This window comes from Perna viridis, chromosome 10, assembly GCF_037379345.1.
Source record: "Perna viridis isolate PV_CMFRI_1.1 ecotype Kerala chromosome 10, ASM3737934v1, whole genome shotgun sequence".
Lineage (NCBI taxonomy): Eukaryota > Metazoa > Mollusca > Bivalvia > Mytilida > Mytilidae > Perna > Perna viridis.
Genome location: NC_142454.1, coordinates 720,045 through 746,795, shown reverse-complemented (window position 1 = coordinate 746,795; position 26,751 = coordinate 720,045). Strand labels below are relative to the sequence as shown.

Genomic DNA, 26,751 nt, shown 5'->3' with positions numbered 1-26,751 from the left:
CTATAATAGATAGAAAAAAAAACTTTCCTTTGCTGAAATTATTCTTATAATAAGTCCTACCAAAGTCTTCTTGAGTCAAAATTGTTGGACAACTCCTTCTTAAATTTATTACCCTTGAAAGGCTAACTTTAACTAGGTGAACAATTCAGGTTCCATGGAGCCTCTTGTTTTTGTCTTTAACACCAGAGTAATAGGATGTGAAATTTGGCTTGTACATTTAAGTTACCATCAGTTACAATGAGTCATTCATTATGTTAAATGACCTTATATGAGAATGATTAATTATCTCTGTAGTTACCTCAATGTGCTTTTGTCATTACAGCTTTGAGAGTAGCGGTTTTCATATAATGAAATATTCTATTCAGAGATGGGCTGAATATTGTAATGAATATTGTTCTTCATTTTTAAATGACAGAATTATTAGAACATGGTAAGCTGATTTTGTAGGACATCTTTTGGTTCATATAAGAATGAATAGAACAATCTATAAACTAATTTAGTTAAATGAGTTACTGAACAAATACAAGTTTAACAACTTCAGATCACAAACAAATGACTATACTCGGCATCACATAAATAACATACTGTTAAAATTTGAATAAAAATATTTTCTACGACTTTATTGACACCTACTGTCGTTTAAATTGTCTTAAATGACTTGCGCATTCGTTTAGCCAAACGGCTTCTCCCTAAACAAGTCGCTTATTAGCTTAAATCATGCGTAACAAATCCTTACGGGAAAATCCCATACTAATATCCGCCATGTTGGTTTCTACGGGACGATTTGTTTACAAACGAAGTTCGTAAGTTCCCGTCGAACTCCGGTGACAATCGTCTGCTTGATCAACTTCTCGGTATTGTACGTTGTTCGCGTGAAATAAATCCGAGATATCCTAAGTAACGCTGAAATGCATTCTGGGTTCTTCGGTTTTTGGACAAACCATTTAAACGTAAACAACATCTCCTAGCAACCCGATCACTGTAAACATGGCCGACTTTTTACAATGTAAATATTGGCACCGAGAATTAAAATCTGACTGGAATTTAACTATTCAATGTTTAGGGAGAAGCCGTTTGACTAAACGAATGAGCAAGTCATTTAAGACAATTTAAACGAGGTAGGTGTCAATAAAGTCGTAGAAAATATTTTTATTCAAATTTTAACAGTATGTTATTTATGTGACGCCGAGTATAGTTATGTGACATGTAGCAGCAATTTTGTATAGGTGGACAGGTATGGTGAGTAGGTGAAGTTTGTGACTTTATTTTTAGCTCACCTGGCCTTAAAGGCCATCTGAGCTTTTATCATCACATGGTGTCCATCGTCGTCGTAGTTTGTCATCCATCAGTAACTTTTCTTTAAAAATCTTTACTGAAACCACCGAGCAAAATTTGATTAAACTTAGTAACAATCATCCTTGGCATGCCTACTCCCAAAATTGTATTTTTATGTTACCTTGCCAGAAAAAAAAATGGCAGCTGTTACAAAAAAAATAAGACATAGGAGTATTACCATTTATTCTTGCTTATATCTCAAAAACCATATCAGATAGAAGAAATCTCAGTCATCTTATGCTTTTCAGCTCCAAGACATCAATCTTCCCTGAAAATTTCAAGATAATCAATGTACTAATTTTGGAGTAGTTACCTTTAATTTTGCTAATTTTACCTTTTTTTGGCTGTTTTTTGCCCATTATTTAGAAAACAGAAGCAGATTAATGATTATTGTAAATTGATTAAATGTTCAGTATTTTAATATCTATTTTTACTGCAAATTTTACAAAAAATTGTTGACTTTTCTTGGAGTTGTGGCCCTTGAAAGTGTCGTTTTTAACACTTTATTAGTATTTGCCAATTATGAAGAAAATGAAAGCAGAAAGGTTATAATTGTAAACTGATAAAATGATCAGTATTACAATATGTATTTTTTTGTGTGCAAATTTCAGAAAAATCCATTGTCATTTCTTGGAGTTATAGCCTTTCAAAGTGTCATTTTTAGCTCACCTGGCTGGAGGCCAGATGAGCTATTACCATCACTCGGCGTCCTTCGTCGTTAACAATTTTTCAAAACTCGTCTCCTCTGACACTACTTGACCAATTGGAATCAAATTTTCTATTGCTGAAATGATCCTTATGATAGTCCTACCAAAGTCTTCTTGAATCAAAATTGTTGGACAACCCCTTGTTAAATTTATTTCCCCTTGAAAGATGAACTTTAACCTGGTGAGCGATTCAGGCTCCTGGGATTTTTCTAGTGCTGATGAAAGACTTTTCAGAATAATGAAAATATTCAAGTCTCATTTCATCACCAGAAATCTTGCAAAATACAAAAAGCATTAAGAGCTGTAAGTGTAAGCCCAACTTAGGTTCAAGTGGCAAAAGTGACAATTTTATTACCTCTAGCTGAATACAAGTACAGTTCTTAAGCCGATCCGCACAACAATTTGACGGATCGATGACTGTTGACTGATTGATCGCTGACGGATCGATGACTTGTGATTGATCTGATTGCAGTTTTGTTATGTAAAATGACATAAGATGTGTTTGAAATAAAATATATGTTAAATAAAAGTATAAATTAATGTTTAAATCTATTACATTATGTAAATATGTGTAAAATTGACAAAGAAAACAATAAAATTCAGTGACCACTCTGTGGTGATGTGATGCAGTCACCGGTTTAATGGGTCAGTTTGACGGTTCGATGACTGACCGGAAACTGATCGTTGGTTGATGACCAATCACAATTTTTATTGCAGGGGTCGGTTCAGGTACTGTACAACTCTCAACAGGTGTCAACAATCACTTAATTCACCAATTACACTAATCCAGCATGTAGAGTAAATGTCAGTCAACTTAAATTTACTCAAGCGTGCCTTTAATGCACAGGTTAAAGATCAATTAAGTTCAAATGCTGGTAAAAATTTCTGCTGGGAAAATTCTTTTATTTCTCATGAACTTTGTATCAAAATGACATAAAAAGTTTATCATTATTAAATTTATCATTTATTTTTGTACATCAAACTTGAGTGTAACAATTACCAAATGTAGGTAATTTGGTCACTACCCTGTTTCACTACATTTTGTAGTTGCATGTCGGCAAACTTTACAATCTTGAAAATATCATTTATGCTATCAATGAAATCCTTTGTTAAATATAACTGAGAAATAATGACTTAAATGTGTCATTAACTCCGTCTTGATCCCAATAGCACACTTGAAATTATGCTAAAAATAGAATCTCATGAGGCACCACAGGGGAATACTCATTTGAAAATATTTTTATCTGTTCTGTGCATGTAGTACTGGTGTATGTTAAGGCTGTTCATACATGTATCTACATCTACACTGTGCTGGAATGTATTTTTGTGTTTCTGTAAAGGGTGGCCATGCAGGAAACAGCATTTTTTCAATATTAAAGACATGTAAAATTAAGTCAGGAATGTTTAGATTATATGGCCCCTGATTAAATATAAGAGTGTAAAAGGATTTCTATTTTTGATGATTCTTAAAGGATGGGGAGTTTCCATTTTAAATAAATCTGAGGTATGCTATTTGGATTATCTGGTAAACATGGTTGCATGATAGTGAAAAAAAATAATGTGCTTTACTCATGTGCAATGTACATTTAAGTTTTATTTATTATTTATACACAGTGCTGTAAATAACAGATTATACCGAAAAGTATTTTATGTCAGATGCAAATATACCATTAAAATGGTCCTCATACTAACACAAAAGTGACTGAAGTTTTCAAATTTCTGGGAAAAAAATCTGCATTAAGATAAGTAGAATGATGATTAATGTTTTAATGTTTATTATCGTGACAAAATTTGGTCAAAAGGTGTTCGACCATTTTTAGGTTTTTCATGTATTCAGCTTTTGAAAACTATTAAACAAGGTGAGCAATTCAGGCTATTGAGAGCCTCTTGTTCATGTTAAGATTCAGTAACATTTTTATACCCCATGCAAAGAAGTTGCGAAGGGTATAATGTTTTTGACCCATCTGTCCGCCAGTCCTTCAGTTTTCCAGACTTTTTTTCTAAACGCTTGCAGATGTTGAATGATATTTGATATATAAGTTCACCATGATAAGTTACAGGTCAAGTTTAAATTTCGTTCCGCTCTGATGTTTTATACCGAAATTATGAGCCTTGAACTTAGCAAATTCACAGAAAAATATGTTTTCCGGACTTTTTTATTAACGGCTTGCAGATTTTGACATGATTGTTGGTTTATAAATTCTCCATGATAAGTTACAGGTCAAGTTTAATTTTCATTGTGCCCTGATAATTTTTATGGAAATTACGGGCTTGAACTTAGCAAAATTAACAGAAATAACAGTTTTCTGGACTTTTTTTCTACATGTTTGCAGATATAGACATGATTTTTAGTACAGACATTTATTCATGATAAGTTTCAGGACAAATTTGTAGTTAGTTCCGCTCCGATGATTTTTACTGAAATTACAGGCCTTGAACTTGGCTAAATTCACAGAAATAACCGTTTTCCGAAATTTTTTTATAAAAACACTTGCAGATTATGACATGATTTTTGGTATATAAGTTCACCATGATAAGTTGCAGATTAAGTGTATGTTATGTTCCGATCTTTGATGAAGTCTCTTCAGATGTGATATGATGTAGATGAGTCTTTCTGAAAAAAAGTAATATGAGTTTGCAGAGAATAAACGGTCAAAATGAAGTTAAACTAACATGTTTGATGGTTTATTATATCTACCACTTGAAAAGGGGATGTATATAGAGAACATTGTGTCTGTTCATTCTTCCTTTCCTTACAGGTTTTCCATCCCGAGTTCTATTCCACACTACCTCTGAAACCACTGATTGGAATTTGATGAAACTTACATGGATTCTTTATGTTGCCATTGTGCACCTCCTATTTTGTTTTTTGAATGACTTTTGGGGTTTCCTGTTGCAAAACATGGAGTCTTTTTATTGGATCAAGGGGAACCATATTATGATATTAATTGAAAGAAAGTTGTGAAGATTCAGAAAAAATTGAGTATGATTTTAAAAAAGGAAAAAAATGATATTATACTGATATTGAAAAACAACTGGATTATACTTAGTAGAAACTGCAAGGACTGCATAATATGTATAAATACTGGATGTGAAAGTGTTTAACAACCTGATATGAGAATGAATTGATGATCTCTACAGCAATATCAATGTGTTTTACAGGGAACCAGTCTCATCTGACCCAAAACTAAGTTGGAAGACGTACCACAAATTTTTTCGTCAAAAGTATTGTTTATATCTGGAACCACAACAAAGTATTGGAGAAAAGAATGGAGAGAGGTATGCTTGTTTATAAGACTTCTTCTGGTAAATTCAGAAGAATGAGTGAACCATCTAGAAAAAAAACCATTTAAATATATGAGTTACAAAAAAAAATTAAAAAATTATCTACTATGCAATTTACGTTAATGTAAGTTACAAAGGGTCCTGGTAATTTTGTAAAAGTACAGTCAGTATTGATCATTTAGTTGTCTTCAGATTTGATACCAGTTATTCTTACAGATTATATACATGAATAACTTGAGAGGAAACAATTTCCAAGCACATTTTTTTCTGCAGTTTTTAAGTCTTTTTCATTTATTAACATTTTTAATGCCATTAAATTGAGCTTATGTTGTGTTTACAAACAATTTTTCACTTTACTACAACCTTGCTTATTATTGCATTGATGTAAACAATCAACACACATCTTAAAAATCTCAATTTTAATCATGTACAAATCTTGATGTTTCATGTCACAATTGTAATTTCACTGCTGAAATGTGGGACATATAGAGGATATTTAATTTTGTATATGGGGCCCAAATTCTCATCCAAGTAAGGGTTGGAAATTCACCAAGTTAGAAATCATTTTTTTCACACACACAAGTATTACTCAGATTTTTGTTTTACTCCATGCTTGCAAAGTAGATGTATATACTGATAGGGCCATCAGTACTTCACCCTGTATATAGATGATACCCTTCTCATATCTGTCAGTGCTTCAGCCTGTTTACAGAAGATATTCTTCTCATATTTGTCAGTACTTTGGCCTGTATACAGAGGATAGCCTTCTCATATTTGTCAGTACACATGTACTTCATCCTGTACACAGAGGATACCCGTCTCATATTTGTCAGTACTTTGGCCTGTATACAGAGGATACCCTTCTCATATTTGTTAGTACTTCAGCCTGTACACAGAGGATACCCTTCCCCTATTTGTCAGTACTTCAGCCTGTACACAGAGGATACACTTTTCATATTTGTCAGTACTTCAGCCTGTACACAGAGGATACTCTTCTCATATTTGTCAGTACTTCAGTCTGTACATAGATGATACCCTTCTCACATTTGTCAGTACTTCAGCCTGTACACAGAGGATACCTTTCTCATATTTGTTAGTACTTCAGCCTGTAGAAATAGGATACCCATCTCAAATCTGTCACTACTTTAGCCTGTACACAGAGGATACCCTTCTCATATTTGTTAATACTCCTTCACCTCTGAATGGAATATAATGAAACTTTGACTGAATATTTATAACATATTGAAAATGTGAACATCCTGCTTCAGATTTAATTGAAATGTTTTTGATTTTTTTGTGGGGGGAGAGGGGTTACATAGAAAAAAAGGGCTATACCATTTAGGGTAATTATCTGTAACCTCCTTCGAAACTGTATCAAAGTTAGTGAAAGTTAGGTAATGAAGTTTCTAGAAAATTTTATGATATATGATTAGTATGGAAAAAGGGACACACAAGTCGACTTGAAAGGAATGGATAATAACACTTGAAGTTCCTGTAATTCCAGCATTTAATTGACCTTGAGGAGAATAATATATTTCAGTTCTAAACATATGTAACTTTTGTCATTTCAGATGGAAGGATGAAGATCTGCCTCCAATACTATCCAAAAGTAAGAAAGATGTAATTGCTAATGGACCTGGTTTAGGAGAATTTATTCAAAGTGGTCTTTCAGAGCCTATTTCTATTCAACACCAGAATCAAAACCTGAAGAAGAAAAAGGGGGAGAGGTAAAGTGGTTATTGTAGATTTCAAATGGAGCATTATCTTGGATGGATATAGTAGCTTCAAATTAGGGCCCCACCACTATGTGGCGGGCACCCCATAGTAATTACTCTGTCCGTCTGTCTGTAACAAATCATGTCCATGTTTAACTTCAAGGTCAAATAAATCATTTTGCAATACAGATTCGTGTCCAGACTGTAACATTGTAGACTTTTGGTATTTGGTATGAGGATAAATCAGCTCAAGATGATACGTTACATACCATGATTGATGAAATTAGACCTTGAGTTTTGGGATCAAGGTCAAATTAATGATGTGGCAGTATAAATTTATGTCCAGGTTGTTAATTTGTTGTCATTTGCTGTAGGATTTGATAAGTATATGGTGACAGACTCAGGATGCAATTTGCACTACATGTACAACGTGAAAACATTAAAAAAATGGACTGATGAAAAGAATTTTTAGATAACGAGTCTCAGTAAATAACTTTAAGAATAAGATATACTTTGAAAAACAAACACAAAGTACAATAGTTAGTGTAGTTCCAGCTATTAAAATTGCATATTTTTATTCATGTTGAAACCAACTTTCAACAGTAATTTTACTCCTGCTCTGACAAATAAAGGGGTAAATTCTTTTTATCCTTGTTTGTCTGTTTGTCTGTCACACCTTTTTTATCTCACCATGTAAGCTATTGGCATCACTTGGCATCCGTCATCATTGTTATCAATATTTCAAAACTCTTCTCCTCTGATACTATTGGACCAATGAAACCCAAACTTGGTATGAATATTCCTCAATGTATTATGCATAGAACTGATTGGGGAGGCTTCTGTCGAAAATAAAACATGGCTGCCATTACAAAAAATGGAATGTAGGAGTCAGACAGAAGTATTTTGCATATATCTCCAAAACTGTTAGTTTGATCAGTATTCTGATAGGGTAAAATTGATTAACATGATGAGATGTAGATATGTTTAAATTTTCTTATAAATCTGTTAAGCCATGTTGGAGTAATTGCCCTTTTTGTTATTCTTTCTTAATGTTATTACCGGTAGTTTAAAAAATATCTTCTGATACTACTAGACCAATTATAACCAAACTTGGTATGAATGTTTTTATCGGTATCCTGCATAGAACTGATGGGGGATTTTTGATCCACCAAAAAACATGCGTGCAGTTACTAAAAAAGAACATAGGGGTCAGGCAGAAGTTTTTCTCATATATCCTCAAAACTGTTAGGTTTATCAACACCTGACATAAAAGTGTTAATTGTGATGAAATCTATCTGTGGTCATGTAAATCCTTGAGTCATGTTGGAGTTATTGCACTTTTATGACGTCTTTTCGCAATTTTTAATGTTTCAAGAAAATTTCTTATTAAAAACTACTGGACAGAATTCAAAATTTTATTCAATTGCTGAGGTTTGAGCATTAGGACTTATTGTCATATGCCTTTTTACAAAAAAACAGAATGTTACTTATCAAGTCAAGTGGACAATTCAGGCTCTTTAGAGTCCCTAGTTGTTATAGTTATCTTATATCAATGATGTAGCTGTAAACATACCTGGTACTTCATACTGCCATATCATAATAAGTATGTGTCATTTAGAATGAATTAATGGATAATAACTCATTCCAGATTGAGACTTCCACCATGGCTGAAAACAAATATTCCAGTTGGAAAAAACTATCATACTGTTAAAAATGACCTGAAAAATCTAAACCTAAACACGGTTTGTATAATAAATAACTATAATACAACAAGATATAAAACAGGAACTTGCAAAGGAGGGTTCTGTAATTTTGTAGTTTTTTATATGACTGTCATGGTATGATGCTGTGTATTTGTCACTGTCACATGGAATGATGCTGTGTATTTGTCACTCACATGGAATGATGCAGTGTATTTGTCACTGTCACATGGTATGATGCTATGTATTTTTGTCAGTTATCACTGTCTGTGTTGTCATCTGTAGAGACTTAATTTTCATGCAGTATAAATTGCATAGTAGTTGATTGATCTTGATAACAATAACAATAACAATAACAATGTTCTAAACCACAATGGAAGATTTGTTTTGATTTTGAGGGTCTTTGGAATAAGAGGCCAAAAGGGGGCCAAAAACTTTTCATAAAATTTAACTATATAAAATATATTAGTGTACAGATCTCTGTGATCTTAAATCTAAATGTTCTATTGCATCAAGAGTTGATTTTAGTAATTTAAGATTCAAGTGCTGGCCAAAGCAAGTATCTTTCTTGTTACCATACTAGGATGAGAAAAGTGTAACTTTTGCCACAAGGTTCCATACTGAAAAAAGATACAGACAAATTTTTGAGGTTATTGTGTATGGAATTGTATCATTGTTAGGCTGGGATTAATTTTGGAGCTGGTGACAAAACCATTAAGGCCATGTTAACTTGGGCAAAAACATTTTCCTGGTTTCTGGGCAATAACTTGGGTATAAGTGGAAAAGAAATATTTGACCGTGAAATAAATATTTGGTAATGATTTACTTACTCACTGCTAACTTTGGTGCAATGTTTTATCAAGCTAACTTAACGTTTCAAGATTTAACAGCACATTTTTTTACTCTTTCAAACAAAGTGCTTTTTCATTCAGATGCAAGTACATTTAGGTTAAAAAAAACTATTGAATGAGATGTTCTTTGATTGGTTTATATTTTTGTCGATACATCTTTGTTGTGTGTATGTTGTATTTGTTATGTTCATTATTGAGGAGACAATGTAAGTAGGTTTAACTTTTGTCTGATCTTTTTTTAATTCAGCAATAAAATATGTTAAAACTTTGAATAAGAGGCTAGAAAGGGCATGCTGATTATGGTCAAATTCTTATCTCCTGTCATATATTTTATATCAAGAAAATTCAGAGCTGTATATTGTGTCTATACTTTCTTCAACTTTTCAGGGTTCAACCTCTGTGGTATTATCAAATAACACCCTGTGAAGCATTTTATTTCATATGTAGGGGAAAAATAATGATACAGCTTTGATAATAAAGAAGATTCTTGATTTTAGTGTTTATATCGATAATAGTAAATTTAATACTAAAATTTATGATAAAAGGGATAATTTTTCAATCCTTATTTTCAACTATCCATTTTCACATGATGACATTCAGTTGTCACCATCAAATGGTGTTTACATATCACAATTGGTTCGATTTGCGTGTATTTGGAACAATGTTTTGAATTTTAATGAAAGAAATCTTTATATAACTTGATACAAAATATGAGTCCTTATTGTATAATTATAATGTACCGTGATTCTCAGCCCCTCATGGAAAAAATTGGGATTGATTTTACATGCGATGGGGGCATATCTTTTTGTAGGCTTAAAATGGTCTGGAACTGGCATCTCAGTTAACTGCTAGTAGTCATTAGTTTGTACTTTCGTGTAATTTATATTAATTTTCTTTATTTCTGTTGTAACAAGGGACTCAGACTTTTTTGAACTGATTTTCAGGTGTGTTTAATTGTGTAATATTTTTTTTCACAGTGGCCTGATTTTAAAGGGGAGGGTTGTGATCACACCACAGTACTTTCACCCTGCCACATTTTTTGTGCCTGTTCCAAGCCAGTAATTTCTGGCCCCTGTATGTCTTGTTTTGTTTTTACCTCTTGTTTATTTTTATGTTACTTGAGTTATATAGTGGCAACTCTTTAGCTGTACCTGTCTATAATGATGTTTTGGGGCCAAATGCAGACTGCCCTGTCGTATGAGGGTTTCCTCGTCATTCATTGAAGACCAATGAGTGGCCTTGGGCTGATATTTTTATCCAGGTGGGGCTGTTGTCTCTTTATCGTATACACCATACCTATTCTTGTAATATTTTGACTAAATCCTCTTTGGCCTGGTTTGCATTTTATGTATTGTAATGCCACGGAGCACGAACAGAAATTAAATATGAAACTGTTAACTGTGTATGTTTGTCATGCAAAAAGCAAAGTTAATGTAATTTTCATGTTGCAGGTATGTACTGAAGCAAAATGTCCAAATATAGGAGAATGCTGGGGAGGGCCTGCACCAACAGCTACAATTATGGTAAGTTATCAATGGTAAAGATAAGAGGATGCTGGGGAGGGCCTGCACCAACAGCTACAAATATGGTAAGATATCAATGGTAAAGATACGAGAATGCTGGGGTGGGCCCGCACCAACAGCTACAAATATGGTAAGTTATCAGTGGTAGAGATATGAGAATGCTGGGGAGGGCCTGCACCAACAGTTACACTTATGGTAAGTTATAAATGGTGAAGATATGAGGATGCTGGGGAGAGCCCACACCAACAGCTACGTCAATTATGGTAAGTTATCAACAGATGATGCCGGAAAGTGCTTGCATCAACTTTGTTAAGTTATGAATTGTGAAGATGATGCTGGGAAGGGGCTACTCCAAGGGTTATAAATATGGTAGTCATCAATGGAGGAAATATGAGAATGCTGTGGATGGCATGCACCAAGGGTTACCATTATTGTAGGTAATCTCTGGTGAAGATAAGAGAATGCTACAGTGGGTTTTTATCAGCAGCTACAATTATGATAGATTATCAATGATGAAGATAGGAGAACTAAAAGAATGAAGTCTGAGGAGTTTTAATATGCTTGATCTGACAATACTTTGATGTGACAAATATAAGCATGTATTTAGAAATTTGATTTTTTTCCCAATTTTGAATTGGTTTAGTTTTAGATCTGGTATGGTGTGAATACATCATTTTCATAAAAGTTCTCTCTGGGACTACCTGTATATTCATAGCTATTTGAAAATTTGACAGGTATGCAAAATACCTGTAAAATATGTGCAAATTGTGGAATTTCATTAATGACTCCATCTATATCATTGTCTAACTTTGTTTAATATTTGACCATATTGTTTATAGGGAAGGAATGGGGGTATTCTTTAGTGTGTTTTGTTTATAGGGAAGGAAGTGGGGGTATCCTTTAGTGTGTTTTGTTTATAGGGAAGGAGTGGGGGTATTCTTTAGTGTGTTTTGTTTATAGGGAAGGAAGTGGGGGTATCCTTTAGTGTGTTTTGCTCACTGATTTTCTATTCTTTATCTGCTCATGAGAGAAGAGAAAATGGCTATATTGGGTAATTCACAATTTACAAATAAATAAGTTATAAATGTCTAGGTCAAGGCTTCTGAAATAGTAATAAATGCCAGTCATTGACTAAAAAAATAAGGTCTCTTTGAAATTGTACCACAAGGCCCATGACAGCAAAGAAAGGTTGGGATTGAATTTGTGGGAAGTGACTCAAATCATTTATGAATAAGTGGCCAGAAAATATTCAAACAATAATGAGTGAAAATGTATGTATTTCTTAGGTGGCATATTTTGGGGATTGTTTCTTGAAATGTTTAGGAATGAGATAACAAAAAATGGGCCAGAAATAAGCATTCCTTGGTGTCCAGAGACTCCAGACAATTTCATGAGTAAAAGTGTGTATATCTCTTTGTGATTGTATTATAAGTTGCCATGCCACCAAAGATGCTTTTGGATTGATATGGGGATTATTTCTTAAATGTTTTAGGATTGAGAGGCTACAACAAGCATTTTCCTGATGTCCAAACTATAACTTGAGTAAAAGTGTACGGACCTTTAAAATTGTACCATAAGGTGCCATAACACCAATTGAAGATTGAGTTTCATAATTGGTGTTGTGACTTGAACCATTGAGAAAAAAGGCAAAAATAGGGGCTAGGAACAAGTATTTCCTGATGTCCAGACATTAAATTTAGTGTCTATGAAATACAGCATGTGTGGTATATAAGATTAAATATGAACAAAAATGCTAAAAGAAAAACTTAAGAGGGTATAAATTACTAACCTCTTCCTAACACATTACGGTAATCAGATAATTTATATTAAGGGAATACCAAGATTGTACTCTGAGCTTCATGGTCGTATTAGCTGTAAAGGAAGTACCTTATTTACATGATGTATAAAATAGTCAAGTACGGTAATTATTATACCCTCACTTAATGAGAAGATGGTACATTTGAATCACCTTGTCCTTATGCATATACTAATTTTGTCACAATTATCTCTACTACCAATATATCCCTGAGCTTGATTTTAAAATTTCGTATGTGGCTTGATATAGATGGGGCATACATTGTAAGTGATTTTGGTTCATGTATCATATAGTTTCATATTCAACTTTTCCTTTAATGGAACGAGTGGGAGAATATATACTGAATATGACAACATATGAAACTTTATGGTTTTTAAATGGCTGGCATAGTGCAAAGTGAAGATGGATATAGTATCTTATAAAAATTCTACACAATACTTTTCAATTGAAATTAGGATGCTTAGGCAATAAATGTTCAAGTCAGAATTTTTTCCCTGCATACTGTGAAAATACTTTAATGTGTGGGTACCAATTTTCGTGGATTATGTAAGATACAAGTTCGTGGTTTTGAAGTTTTCAGTATAAATATCAATGGAAATCTGCTTTTCATTGGGAACCAAATTTTATGGTTTGACCTACCCACAAAAACCACAAAATTGGTGCCCCATGAACAATAGTACTTTCACAATAAATGCTTCATAAAGTGTTGTTGTTAAAATAAATTCTTTTTTGCTTTTTGAACAGCTAATGGGGGAGCAATGTACAAGAGGGTGTCGCTTCTGCTCAGTAAAGACAAACAAAGCTCCACCAGCACTAGACTTAATGGAGCCAATCAACACAGCTGAGGCTATTGCTGCCTGGGGTCTGGATTATGTTGTACTCACTTCAGTTGATAGAGATGGTATGATATCAATTAATGATAGAGATGTGATATCAATTAGTGATAGAGATGTGATATCAATTAATGATAGAGATGGTATGATATCAATTAGTGATAAAGATAGTATGATATCAATTAGTGATAGAGATGGTATATCAATTACTGATAGAGATGGTATGATATCAATTAGTGATAAAGATGGTATGATATCAATTAGTGATAGAGATGTGATATCAATTAATGATAGAGATGTGATATCAATTCGTGATAAAGATGTGATATCAATTAATGATAGATATGGTATGATATCAATTAGTGATAAAGATGGTATATCAATTAGTGACAGAGATGTGATATCAATTAATGATAGAGATGGTATGATATCAATTAGTGATAGAGATGGTATGTTATCAATTAGTGATGAAGATGGTATGATATCAATTAGTGACAGAGATGTGATATCAATTAATGATAGAGATGTGATATCAATTAGTGATAGAGATGTGATATCAATTAATGATAGAGATGTGATATCAATTAATGATAGAGATGGTATGATATTAATTAATTAGTGTAGAACAGAGTTGTGGAAAAATGTTTGGCAAATGGATTAAACCTGCCTCCATGTTCACTTCAAATTATAGTGATCATTATGCTCATCCATTAATCTGTTCCTATTTCTAATCCACAACTCCTCTCAAACCACTAAACAAAATATTTGATGTCTTTATCATTTAAAGCCATTGTGCAACTCCTATTTTTTCCTTCTAAATGACTTTTAGGGTTTCTTGGGGGACTGTCATCATATCTGCAACAAAAGACTTTTTGTTATACCAGGGTTCGACACTTACAGTAGTCTGCTAGTCCAGTGCCCTCTTGATGTTAAGGAGGACCGTCCGAGAATCCATAATAAATAGTCCTTTGGACTACCTGAAATTGTGTTAGTAGTTACTGAATAAGTTGGGGAAAAAAGTTTTAATTTCATTGAAAAAATTATGTCTCTTTGAAAACATCGGCAAACGATTAGTTTTGTACTTTATTGTGGAAGTTCTATGCACTTTTCACCACTCTGAACTCATCCCTAACTGAGTTTCATTCTGGCCATATTTTTTCGATCATCCTCCGTTTTTAATTTGCATTTACCATACTTTTAAGGTCGACACCGCATCATTCAAATGCTTTATTCAATGAAAATAATGATATAAAGACACGATCTTTTATCAACACCAATTGTAAACAAAGATGTACAAATTTTGGGGTTGAACCACCCACCAGCAAAAAAAATAAAATGTGTAAATATGTGCAGAGAAATTAGAAAATGAGGCTGAGGAACAGGATGAGGATGATGAGTTGTATTACAGCAACAGAGATATAACTTTTCTTCAGGTCGTACAGACTTTTTCTTGACCTTATGCAATAATAAAAAATTAAATTGAGATTCATTCAACTCTTTCCTATTTTTTTCATTATCCTGGAGAAAATATCCATTCCAAAAAGCTCATTGTTTAGTCTCCCAAAGTGCTCAAATTGCAGGATTTTGCATCTATTTTTTTTTTTAAATCTTGGGGGGCATGCCCCCCAAAACCCCCTAGTTAGTTCGGGCAGCTTTGCTACCCACACAGCAAACAGGACTGCAACATTTAAAACTAACTAGTCCTGTGGACTACTAAGGTAAAATAGTTAATGTCAAACCCTGCATACTCCCTTTTTCTTTGTTTTGTCAAGAATCATGCATAGGGCAACAACTCCATACTTTGTAATACAGTAATTGAACCTCTTTCTTCCAAACTTGTAAATAATGTCAAGTAGAGATAATAGTGTCCATTCCTTCCTCAACTGCTCTTGATTCATAATTTGCCTCACATACATTTTTTTATTATATTTACAGATTTATCTGATGGTGGATCTAATCATTTAGCTCAAACTGTCATGGAGATAAAAAGAAGGTAAATTATTGTGTTAGGTTTTAATTAAATAGCTCGACACATCAAGGTTCGACTGTAAATTCACAATTATCATGCTTCAACTTCTTCTTGTATGAATATAAATTTGTAGTTATTTAATTGAAGGTCACTGCCATTCATAAACAATTTGGTTAAAAGACAATAACTTGAGTATAAGTGTATGAATTTCAATAAAATCCTTTAGGATAATGGGCCATAAAGGGGTCAGAATTAAACATTTTCCTAATGTTTAAAAATAACTTGAATAACATAGTATAGATCTTTGTAAAATGAAACCACAACTGATTTGCCTTAAAAGGAAGACTAGGATTGATTTCTCGGTTGTGGCTGTAAACATTTGGGAAAAAGGGTCAAAGTAGGGTAGATCAAAAACAAGCGTTTTCCTAATGTCTGGACAATAACTTGTAATGATGTATGGATCACATTGAACTTCTAACTCAAGGCTTGACTACAAAAGAAAAACTTGAACATTTAGGGGTTGTGACTGGAATCATTGAGAAATTTTGGGCTGAAGTGGGTCAAAACAATTTTTTTCTGGTTTTTAAACACATTATCAAAAGGAAAAAAAATGAATTTCAACAAAACAAATTTGATTGCCTTGACTGAAGATATATTCACTAATCTACTTGTATATGATCTTTTTCATGCATATAGGAGTCCTTCCATATTGGTTGAATGCCTTACACCAGATTTCAGTGGAAATCACTCTTTGGTTGAAATTGTAGCACGCTCAGGACTTGATGTTTTTGCCCATAATATAGAGGCAATTGAGAGACTGCAGTGGTGAGTTAAAGCAACTTTAAAAATAATGTTATACAAAAGTCAGTGTTCAACCTTTTCAGCTAATACCTTGGAACTGTTAAATGAATAATTTGAAAATTGATTGCAGCTTCAGCATGATGGGTCGTACAGTTAGTGTGACTTTTCTATTTGGTAACACTTCCATTTCCTGTTTACCAAATGTCTAACAGTATTGGGAGGTTATCAGTACATTGTACTATGTATGATATTATTACTCCTTCGTCAGGCATAAATTTCCTGTTTACCAAATGTCTAACAGTACTGGGAGGTTATCAATACATTGTACTATGTATTATATTATTACTCCTTCATAAGGCATAAATTTCCTGTTTACCAGGTGCCTTTGTTTAAAATTTGTTGGTGACAAAGAGCAATACTGTTTTTATTGATGTACCAACAAATCTGGCTAATAGGGTATATCTTTAAATAGTCTTTGTTGGCACTTAATTTGAAGTAGTAAACAACTCAGCACAGTGCAAACTCAGTTGATAATTTAACTCATTTGACATGCATCAAAGCTTACTCATATTCTTAGTAACAAAATGTTTGTTCCATGTCCAATTCTGAATATTAAGATACTTTATGACTTGTACAAAAGTAAAAAAAGCCTTTGCTTTCATTTGAAGTAGTGTCTTCCTCTTATTAAGAAGTGAGAAAACTTGGAATGGTTATTGATTTTCAGGGTCAGAGACACAAGAGCTGGCTATAAACAATCATTGAGTGTTTTGGAATATGTAAAGAGGAACCATCCAGATATTATTACAAAGACATCAATAATGGTTGGATGGGCAGAAACTGATGAGGAAATCAGGAAAACCATGCAAGGTTTGTTTATAAGTATGTCTCCTCTCCTTTCTCTCTTCAGTAAAAAATAAATGTCATTAAGACTTGTTGTCTATTTTTGTCATGCTCAAGCTTTAGGCTTTAGAGGAATTCAGTTGAACTGCTGTTTGTTTACATTGTATGTCTGTCCATTAAAGTTTCATTGTAAAAATCTCAGCAACCCTTAATGGGAATATTTTGAAATTTGGTAAGCAGCTTCATTTTGATGAGTTGTAAATGTGGTCTCATTTCAACTTCTTTTTTGCCGAAATGATTGTTGCTCTTTTTAGGATGTCTGTCTCGGAAGATATTGTCACAAAAATTGTAGCAATCCTTCAAAGGAGTGATTTGAAATTAGGTAGTCTGCTTCATGTTGATGATTTGCAGGTTGTGTAATATTTCAGGCTTGCTGGCATATCTACTTCATGTTTGCTGGAAAACTTGTGTTATAAGACCACAAAATATTTTGTTCTTATGATGAGATATAAGAAAACATTACTGCATGTATTAGTTGTTTTTATATTCAACATGTTTGCAATTATGGCTATTATTGTGAGAAACTACTAGTACTGTTTGTCTTTTTTAGTCATATAAATGTTTTCCATTGAAATCTTAATACAAAAAAAAGGAGGGAAGCACTTCAGAAAACTCCAATCTCTGAGAGCAAGAAAAAATATATTTATGTTCTTTAAGTTCATATGTAAAGGCTCAGTGATTCCACGTTTTTATGCCCCCACAATAATAAGTTGGGGGTCATATTGTTTTACCCTTGTCCATCCATCCGTAATTCCGTCTGTCTGTAATTCTGTCCATCCCATAAGTTTTTCACACTTTTTTTGAAAATCCTTGAAATATTGAACTGATTATTTGTATGTGTGTCTTTCATGATTAGTTACAGATCGAGTTAAAGTTTTGTTCCGCTATGCTGAGTTTGACCAAAATAATGGGCCCTGGACTTAAAAAATTGTATTGAAATAATAGTTTTTTGCTTTTTTTTTGTAAATGCTTGAAGATATTTGACTGGTTTTTGGTATGTGAGTCTGTCATGATTAGTTACATATTAAGTTTAAGTTTTGTTCAGCTATGCTGAGTTTTACTCAAAGCCACATGCGGGGGCATCATTTGTGTCTCACAGACACAATTTCTCATCTGACAAAGTGCTTTTTACAATTATGAGTTATGATATAGCTGTATGAAGGTTAAATGCGGGGGCATCACTTTATTAGTTTTCCTCTATATTTTCAGACAGTAGAGATGCAGGCATTGATTGTTTCACTATTGGTCAATACATGCAGCCTACCAAGAGACATCTTCAGGTAAAAAATTATATTAAACAAGTCATAAAACGGAAAGCATTGTTTGACACCATTAACAACTCAAAGATTGTAAACACAAACCTATTATCATTTCAGGATTTTTGCAATGGTGTAATGGTGTTTGTCAATCCATCATACTTGTCGTGTGGACACAACTGCCGTTAATCTGTTGAATGGATTTTGTTTAAATTTTGTAGGGTTGTTAGGCACACTACCTAGTTGATTATATCATACCACCATTTTGATGAGACAAATTTTAAGGGAGTAACTGGACGAAGTGTATGCAACTCTCACTGAAACCACTGGATGGATTTTGTTGAAAAGTCAGCATCTTTGACCATAGAGATAATTCCTAGTTGTGTTATAAATATATATATGTTTTTATTAATGTTATACCTCCAGATTACATAGTGCTTTCAATGATACTCATTTTATATTTCTATTTGGTTTTCAAACTTTTTCTGTGACTGGGGGCATTGGTTGTGTAAAGCAGTCTTGTCTCACTTGATGTAAATAATTTTCTACAATTTGATTGCGATAACTTCTTGTTCTCCAGATTAAAGAGTATGTACATCCAGATAAGTTCAAGCTGTGGGAAGAAATGGGTAAAGACATGGGGTTCCTGTTTGTAGCCAGTGGACCTCTGGTTAGGTCCAGCTATAAAGCAGGTAGTTACACACAGTATACATGTAATACATAATGGTTCAAAAAAAATTGTTATAAACAGAAAGAAAAATATTCAGATAATTTATCAATATTTTTTTTTATCAATGGTCTTAGCAGTTACAAGATTTATTTTTAAAAAAATGTAAAGTAAGAAGTGATTGTTCCTTTGTATTTAGAATAAATTAATAATTTAATAGAGTTTTGGCCACAATAATTAAAATTTGTGTACCCCACAAAATATTTGCAGTCTTATAATGTTGTGACATCATCATTGTCTTTTTTTTACAAATAACTTGAAAATAGAAATATTGAGCTTTATGAAATTGTACTACAAAAAGTCTGGCTTGAATTGATATTGGGTAATGACCTTAAGCATGAAGGCGTTAGTGGCCAAAAAGATAATTTTCTGGTGTCTGGGCAATATCTTGAGAAAAATTGTTTAAATCTCACAGATGTTTTACTAGGGCCAAAAACAAATATTTTTTTTTGGTTTACAATCAACATGTTAAGTGTACAGAAGTTTTTTTTGGGGTGGAAGTTGTTGCATTACTCCTTGTTAGAGTAATTTGCCCTTGAAATGCCAAAAAAAATTTTGGCCAAAATCTTGGGAACTTTGAAAGATAAAAACATTACTTTTATGTTGTGAAATAATTCTTATGATAAGGTTGTAGGACAACACTTTGTTAGAGTTATTGCCCTTGAAGTGCAAAAATTGAACCAATTGAGTGATTTGGACTCCTGGTAGTCTCTAGTTTGGATTTTTACTCTGTTTTTAAATTGGACCTATTCAGTTTTCAGATGTTAAAATTGAAACTTTGTTTGATTTGCCATGGGTGCTCTGAAATGCTAATTCTAAAACTTTGTTTAGATTTTCAATATTAGGTCATATTTGCAGTGGTGTTTATCCAGTAAAAAGTCTTCCCTTTTTTTGATTTCATACAAAAATTGAATTCTTTAGTTAGGATTTTCAATTTTTCCATGTTGAGGTTGAAAAGGTCTAAAAAAACACTTTATGAATTCATAGAAAGTTTTATACTTTAGGATTTTGGCTATGCAGAATCTAACCATGTATATAAATAATTTGCCTAGTTATCAAATTGTTGCTCCAAATGCAGGTTTAAATGTAAAAAATGAAGAATTATGTATATTAATGGGTTGCATTTTATGCTAATTGAAACCAAATAGTATGCTTTTTGTTTTTGTTGATTTTTTTATCTCGCATGGCCCATCACTTGGTGTCCATCATTTAATTCAAACATCTTCTCCTCTGAAACTACTGTACAAAATTCAATGAAACTTGGCATGTCCTGCACAAATTTTCCTATTAGATTTTTGATTCGTCCAAAAATATGGCCTTTGTTACTAAAAATGTTAGATTAAGCCAAACTCTGACATGGTTAGAAGTGTTGAGCATGATGAAATCTACTTGTGGTCAAAGTTTCATGTAAATATGTTAAGCTGTGCTGGACTTGTTGCCATTCTTCAACATCTTTTTTTCTGTTTTTAATGTTATTACTTAGAACAAGCTACAGGACAGAAATTAATGAAAATTGTTATGACTGGTCCTTAGGTATGAGCGTTAGGAATTTTTATCTAAGAAAAAACATGGTCACTTTTACAAAAATAGAATGTTGCTTATCAAGCCAGGTGAATGATCAGGCACTTTGGATCCTCTAGTTTTCTTTTGGAGTAAGGAGTTGTATTATTAAATTGGACCAAATGGAGTTCCAAAAGATCTAAAGTCAAACCTTGTTTAATTTAAAAAAAAAAAAACTCTGACTCCGGAGTTTTGGAAATTTATAATCTAAATCTTTTAGCAGTAATTGATAATTGTCCAATTTGAAAGATCTTTGAGCACATACATTCAACTACAAACCAACATCAGAGACGTAATAGTGTAGTGCTCTTGATTTCCTAAACTGTTCAGGTTTGACTTTTGTAGTTGTATCGAACTGAGCCTGTAAAGGGAGCATTTTTAACATTACACAACAAGTATAAATTTAGTGCCACAACTTGCAAATGGTGTTAAAGGTTCAACATTTTGCAGTATATTGACAATTTTTAGAGTGATAATTTTACAGATGCTACAAATTTAATGTTTTGGAGTTGTGTAATACTTGGTTCAGACTATGATGTTCTTTAAACTTTATCATAACAATCCAGCATTTATTGATGAATATATTTTATTTTGCAGGGGAGCTTTTCCTCAAGAATGTTTTAAACAAAAGACAACAGGATAATGTTGAAGACACTGATCAGATTCAAATTGGCCACTAGGGTGTGGCAAACCTATATGACAGTGAAGATGAAATAACTTTTAAGTTTTTAAAGTCTGCATTATGTTTTCATTCTACCTAAAGTTTTTATACTGGCCTGGGTTACATAAAAAACAATTTGCAATTTTTTATTTTAAGTGATTGGTTAGAATTTATCTTGAGGAAGGTTTGAGTAAATTTTTTTTTAGCTCACCTGACCAGAGGCCAAGTGAGCTATTGCCATCACTTGGCGTCTGAAGTCGTCATCTGTCATCATAGTTAACAATTATACAAAACTCTTCTCCTCTGAAACTTCTTGACTAATTAGAACCAAACTTTGTATGAATGTTCCTTGGGGTATCCAGCATAGAACTGATGTGGGGATTTTTGATTTGTCGAATAGCATGGCTGCCGTTACTAAAATTAGAACATAGGGGTCAGACAGTAGTTTTTCGCTTATATCTCCCAAACCGTTAGGTTTAGCTAAATTATGACATGAGGGTAAAAGTGTTCAGCATGATGAGATCAATCTCTGATTAAATTTTGGTTTTAATCTGTTATGCCATGTTGGAATTACTGCCCTTTTTTCAACGATTTTTGCTATTTTTAATGTTATTCCTTTCAAAAATCTTCTGTAACACTACTCGACCAATTGAAACCAAACTTGATATGAATGTTTCTTTGGGTATCCTGCGTAGAACTGATGTGGGGATTTTTGATCCGTTGAAAAACATGGCCACTGTTACTAAAAATAAAACATAGGGGTCAGACAGTATTTTTTCGCATATATCTACAAAACTTAGTGGTAGCCGAATTCTTTCAGTTGCTGAAATGATCCTTATTATTAGGACTACAAAAGTCTTCAGGGTTAAAAGTTGTCAGACAACTCCTGGTAAGAGGTATTGCCCTAGGAAACAGATTATTGCCCTTGAAAGGGGATAAATGACTTTTTTTTACAGTTTTCAGTCATTGTCTCAAAAACTATGATAGAACAAAAGAAACTTTCAATTGTTGAAATGATTCTTATAAGTCCTATCAAAAAATTCTTGAGTCAAAATTGTTGGACGACTTCTTGTTAAATATTTTGCCTTGGAAAGGCAAAATTCAACCAGGTGAGCGATTCAGGCTCCTGGGAGCCTCTTGTTTTTATGAAACCAGACACTGTTAAATCTAAAAAAACATGTCAGGAGTCTTGACTGCATTTAAGCCACAACTTTTGTCATATAGATCATTTTTGTTGAGATAAAAGGTAAATTTTGACACTGAACAGAATCTCATTTTAATATCTAGTGTTGTGTATCTGTTTTATTTAATAGTATTTTCATCAATCAAGATGTAAACACTAATATAAGCCATTAAGAGCTTACTAATATAGACAAGGAATTCTGTAAAAAAGTTGTATATATGAGAACAATATTATTACTTTGAATGCTATTGCAGACCAGATTTTACGAGGTCAAGAAAGAAAGGGGAAATTGGCAAAATCAGTAGTAAATATACAGTAAAAAAAGGATCACATTGGTAAAATCTGGATTTAAAAAAGAGGAATTCTGCTAAAAAAATGGAAGAAAATAATCCCTGTTATTGGTTTTCGAAATCTTGTTGTTACAGGTCACCAGAAGCTTATTTGCTGGCAATGTTTTGAAGAGTTAAAAACTAGCTTATTCATCCATGAATTCCTACAAACAATACTGTGGAATAGAATCTGTTTAATTTGTAAAAATTGAATGTTATTATTACACTACAGTATCAGAAATAATTATTTGTCTTGGTAAATAGCAACTGCCTTAAAAGAAATTTTGACAAGAGAAAATAAAAATTGTCATTTGGTGAATAGTTTTTTAAACATTAAATCATTGAAAATGCAATATTATATTTATGAACTTGAGCACTGATAAATGATTACTGTAAACATTAATTTTCATTGGCGCTACTTTTCACAGATTCTGTCTAGTGGACATATTCGTGCGTATCAATTTTTGCAATTTAAAAAAATGATAGGAGTTGTAGTGTTAAAACTCAAATTTGTGGGTACTATTTTTTGCACTTTTATGTCCGCCACAAAAGTAGTGAAAGTTAGTACACAGCAAAAATTCAAACTTGAACAGTATTTCTGTTGCTCTTGTCTAGTTTTGTTTTTTGTTTCCTTTGAATCTGATTAAAGTCAAACATAAAACATTTTATCTTCAGGGTCTGATGTGAAGTGTAAACATTTTATCTTCAGGGTCTGATGTGAAGTGTAAACATTTTGATCTTCAGGGTCTGATGTGAAGTGTAAATATTTTATCTTCAGGGTCTGATGTGATGTGTAAACATTTCATCTTCAGGGTCTGATGTGAAGTGTAAACATTTTGATCTTCAGGGTCTGATGTGAAGTGTAAATATTTTATCTTCAGGGTCTGATGTGAAGTGTAAACATTTTATCTTCAGGGTCTGATGTGAAGTGTAAACATTTTGATCTTCAGGGTCTGATGTGAAGTGTAAATATTTTATCTTCAGGGTCTGATGTGATGTGTAAACATTTCATCTTCAGGGTCTGATGTGAAGTGTAAATATTTTATCTTCAGGGTCTGATGTGATGTGTAAACATTTTATCTTCAGGGTCTGATGTGAAGTGTAAATATTTTATCTTTAGGGTCTGATGTGATGTGTAAACATTTTATCTTCAAGGTCTGATGTGAAGTGTAAATATTTTATCTTCAGGGTCTGATGTGAAGTGTAAACATTTTGATCTTCAAGGTCTGATGTGAAGTGTAAATATTTTATCTTTATGGTCTGATGTGAAGTGTAAACATTTTATCTTCAGGGTCTGATGTGAAGTGTAAACATTTTATCTTCAGGGTCTGATGTGATGTGTAAACATTTTATCTTCAGGGTCTGATGTGAAGTGTAAATATTTTATCTTCAAGGTCTGATGTGAAGTGTAAACATTTTATCTTCAAGGTCTGATGTGAAGTGTAAACATTTTATCTTCAGGGTCTGATGTGAAGTGTAAACATTTTGATCTTCAAGGTCTGATGTGAAGTGTAAACATTTTGATCTTCAAGGTCTGATGTGAAGTGTAAATATTTTATCTTCAGGGTCTGATGTGATGTGTAAACATTTTGATCTTCAGGGTCTGATGTGAAGTGTAAACATTTTGATCTTCAAGGTCTGATGTGAAGTGTAAATATTTTATCTTTATGGTCTGATGTGAAGTGTAAACATTTTATCTTCAGGGTCTGATGTGAAGTGTAAACATTTTATCTTCAGGGTCTGATGTGAAGTGTAAACATTTTATCTTCAGGGTCTGATGTGATGTGTAAACATTTTATCTTCAGGGTCTGATGTGAAGTGTAAACATTTTATCTTCAGGGTCTGATGTGAAGTGTAAACATTTTATCTTCAGGGTCTGATGTGAAGTGAAGTGTAAACATTTAATATTATGTTTAACTTACATTATAAAAGGACTTTACATTCTTAAAAGGGAGATAATAAAGCAAAACTAATTAGTTATTGTTTTATTATATTCATATGGATTTGTCTTGGTTTGTTATTTAAATATGCATATGTAATAAAGTCATTGTTTGCTATTTTTTTTCTTAGTTTAGCAGTCCAGAGCAGAACCTAAAACTGTAATAATAACCTAGGTTGTAGTTTCTGTACCGTTGGTAACTTAAATTGTAGTTGCTGTACCATTGGTAACCTAGGTTGTAGTTGTAGTTTCTGGGTTGTAGTTTCTGTATCGTTGGTAACTTAGGTTGTAGTTGTGAAACCTCCAGTACTATCGGGAAGCAATTATTTGAATTTTTAAAATAATAATAATAATACTAATAATGATAAAAGAACAGCATTCCAATGTCCGCGCATAAAAAGATACATTTCAACCTTTAAATTCACTGAAGTCCAGGGGCCATGACTTACGTAAAAATTATTCAACCATAACCAGAGTCGAACTTAATCTGTAACTTCTCATAGAAAGACTACATACAGAAGATAAAATCAATTGGTAAAAGCATTACAAAAAAAGTGTGGAAAACTTTAAATTCACTGAAATTTTCTCACTCGAAGGGCCATAACTTCTGTAACAATCATGATATATACTAGAAAGAGTAATCAAGGGAACCAAGGTTACAGAGGTAATCAAAAGAATGTAATCCAGGGACAAAGACCAGACATGGAAAACAGACATACACAACAAAGAACATAAAAGTGACTAAAATCATATATAATGTAACAAAAGTAAATAAGCAACTTGGACACCACTAAAAACTGGGAACATGGACCAGGTGCACCGGTAGGGTAAGCGTCCTCTGCTTTTATAGAAACACCCGCCAAGTTGTTTATAAAAAGTCAAGTCGGGTAGACGAAAGAGGAAAGGAAAACAATGACACGTTAAACAAATCAGTTTTCATGGTGCAGATGGATAAACCGTAGCGATCCACGAGTTCATGATGACGACCATAAAACTTCTGTAGTGATGACTTCAATCTTGTAGCAACAGAAGCCTATATAAGTCTAGCGCGATAGAAACAATGCCTTTTGAACCAGAAGAATCATTACTGCTGTTCCGCAAGTTGGTTCCAAGTGTCAGACTCTGGCTTTTTTGGCTAATAACTTGTATATATTTAAAAAATAACTAATATAATCCACTTTTAATAAAAAAAAAAAAAAAACATTAGCCAAGCAAGAAATACATTGTTTAACTTGTTTCCAGAATTGTTACTTAGTGTTCATACTTTGCACTTTCCATTGCGAGAAAGGATTAATCCTTTGACGCTACAGTAGAAAAATAAAATCAACTGATTGAAGTGATTACTAAGAACAATTAAGGTGATTGTTTTTTGGTTTTTTTTTTATTTAACAAGATTCTTACTCAGTATTACTGGTAACTTAGTTCAATAATATTTATCTTTGTTAAATGACATTTGTTAGATTATCTGAGAACAAACAATGCTAACGGTTTGTACACTGGTATGATAATGTTGGACCTGCAAAAGGCTTTGATGCTGTCGACCATAATATATTTTGTAGTAAACTTGAAGTTATGGGTATACAAGCAATTGATTGGTTTCATTCATATTTGTCGCAAAGAGTACAATTTGTGTCTGTAAATAATATAGCTGCGAAATTGTA

General features: G+C 32.9%; 1 protein-coding gene across 8 annotated transcripts in view; it reads left to right on the top strand.

The window, feature by feature from the left end:
• The window catches only part of LOC148604058 (lipoyl synthase, mitochondrial-like), a 45,063-nt gene extending 19,855 nt beyond the window's left edge, over positions 1 to 25,208 (top strand). For 2 of the 8 annotated variants that reach the window (XM_088551150.1, XM_088551149.1), the window contains exons 6-17: positions 323 to 430; positions 5,205 to 5,321; positions 6,899 to 7,054; positions 8,691 to 8,784; positions 11,045 to 11,116; positions 13,677 to 13,833; positions 15,701 to 15,758; positions 16,431 to 16,559; positions 17,260 to 17,402; positions 18,645 to 18,715; positions 19,272 to 19,383; positions 21,576 to 25,208. In XM_088551150.1, the coding sequence (XP_088407276.1) occupies positions 323 to 430; positions 5,205 to 5,321; positions 6,899 to 7,054; positions 8,691 to 8,784; positions 11,045 to 11,116; positions 13,677 to 13,833; positions 15,701 to 15,758; positions 16,431 to 16,559; positions 17,260 to 17,402; positions 18,645 to 18,715; positions 19,272 to 19,383; positions 21,576 to 21,658 (1,300 nt within the window). In that variant the 3' untranslated portion in view covers positions 21,659 to 25,208. The remainder of the gene's footprint in view (positions 1 to 322; positions 431 to 5,204; positions 5,322 to 6,898; positions 7,055 to 8,690; positions 8,785 to 11,044; positions 11,117 to 13,676; positions 13,834 to 15,700; positions 15,759 to 16,430; positions 16,560 to 17,259; positions 17,403 to 18,644; positions 18,716 to 19,271; positions 19,384 to 21,575) is intronic. The other 6 variants (XR_015916238.1, XR_015916237.1, XR_015916233.1 and 3 more) reach the window with 6 other exon arrangements.
• The last annotated feature ends 1,543 nt before the right edge of the window (positions 25,209 to 26,751 follow it).